Below are 1729 nucleotides of genomic sequence, written 5' to 3'. Positions count from 1 at the left end.
AAGAATCAAGTTATGATTCAGTGACAAAAATCATACTTTTTGTGTGAAAGATTGTAGGTACGAAACTGATCGAGATGGAGATTTTTTATGGATATTAAAACAATTATGTGGCTTAACACCAAACTTTACCAAAAAAAAATAGACTATAAGTTATCAGAATACCTACTAGCGTTCATCGTGAACTCTTGTTAGGATGGAAGAAAAAAAAAAAAAAAAAATCATATTTCGTGATTTGTCTCAAATCAGTTCGGAATTTTTTTTATAAATAACTCGTTCAATTCAGGATCGTTTTGACACGAGCTGAGCTAAAACTTTGCTTTGCTCATGAGCTCTTTGCAAGAATATGATGAAACTCTTACCCGACAGTACTCCTTTTACTATTCTTCATGCTTGCACGAAAAGAAGCGCGCGGCATCCAACATCAAGTCGACAGAAATCTTTAGTCTATGCACAACTCGATCACAACACAAATTAGAGAGCTATTATTAATGAGTTTGCTCAGCTCGTGATTGGCTCGGTTAAAATCAGACTGACCTGGCTGGTCTCGTTATATTCACAAGTCGAGTTCAAACTTTGCCCAGCTCAACTCATACTTGGCTCTAATTGTTGTGAATATTTCTGACCACTGGGCAGCCAGGCTTCCGGTCACTTACAAAAAGCTATTTCCAATGAAGTTCAACATATATAGTTGTTAACATCTTTCACCATATATTTTGAATTAAAGTAGTTAAGTGCTTATTTTAATTGAAAAAAAAAATACTCCAGTTAAGATAATGTTCATTCTAATTGCAATATAATAATTATGTTTTTTTTTTTTCTGGGCTGAAAATTGCATCAATAGATGAATCCGCGAGTAAGACATTTTCAGGTAGTTATAGCTGCATGGCAATTAAATCATCCAAAATGAAATCAAATTATTATATTATTTGCCATGTGCGTATCATATAACCTTGTTGCCAATTCATTTATGGCAATGCTCTAACATCCAACTGCACCTGCTTATCAATTTATGTCAATTGCAACTTGTAAGTACCTCCTTATGCTGTGTCATGCATGCATGCATAAAGTACACCAGCACCCCTATAAATACAGAACATGTGCCACTACCTCTTCTCATCCTTTACCACCACTTAAACATAAATTACTATCTAGTTCATACACTGCCATAAATCTAAGAATCAGAAGCATGGTTTCTAAGGCATTAGTTTTACTTTTGACAATCTTAGCAACCTCATTGCTTATCTCTCTTGTCTCTGCAGATGCCAGAGATCTGGCTGAGAACACTGAACACACAGGTACCATGCCTCTCTTTCAAAATATCTGCTTTAATTTATGTATTTTAGTCGTTATCTTTAATTTTGTTGTCCTCAACTTTTTAGATATAAAAAATAACCTTGAACTAATAATGTATTTCTCAAACATAGAGGACAAGAATGGAAGGAATGGAGAAGGCCTGACAGACGAGAAATACCCTTATGGCGGGGGATACCCTGGTGGTGGATACGGCCGTGGCGGCTATGGTGGAAATCCAGGATACGGCCGTGGCGGATATGGTCATGGGGGTTACTGTCGCTGGGGATGTTGTCGCCGTGGGTATTATGGTGGTTGCCAGTGCTGCATGACCGCAAATGAGATTCCCGAGCAGGAGTACCGCCCTGAGGTGCATAACTAAGAGATCTAGAATGGTTGATCACATTTCATGTTCTCTATACTGTAAGCTTGTGTTGTC

The 1729-nt window shown here is 37.4% G+C and overlaps 1 protein-coding gene across 1 annotated transcript; it reads left to right on the top strand.

Moving 5' to 3' along the window:
- Positions 1-1120: 1120 nt before the first annotated feature.
- Positions 1121-1729, top strand: LOC144560479 (uncharacterized). The gene is made up of 2 exons (XM_078309691.1): positions 1121-1295; positions 1425-1729. Exons 1-2 carry the CDS (start codon positions 1187-1189, stop codon positions 1670-1672), a joined length of 357 nt encoding a protein of 118 aa, XP_078165817.1. The 5' UTR covers positions 1121-1186; the 3' UTR covers positions 1673-1729.

Source organism: Carex rostrata, chromosome 10, assembly GCF_964058835.1.
Source record: "Carex rostrata chromosome 10, lpCarRost1.2, whole genome shotgun sequence".
Lineage (NCBI taxonomy): Eukaryota > Viridiplantae > Streptophyta > Magnoliopsida > Poales > Cyperaceae > Carex > Carex rostrata.
The sequence above is the reverse complement of the archived record's forward strand: the minus strand, read 5'-3'. Positions and strand labels throughout refer to the sequence as shown.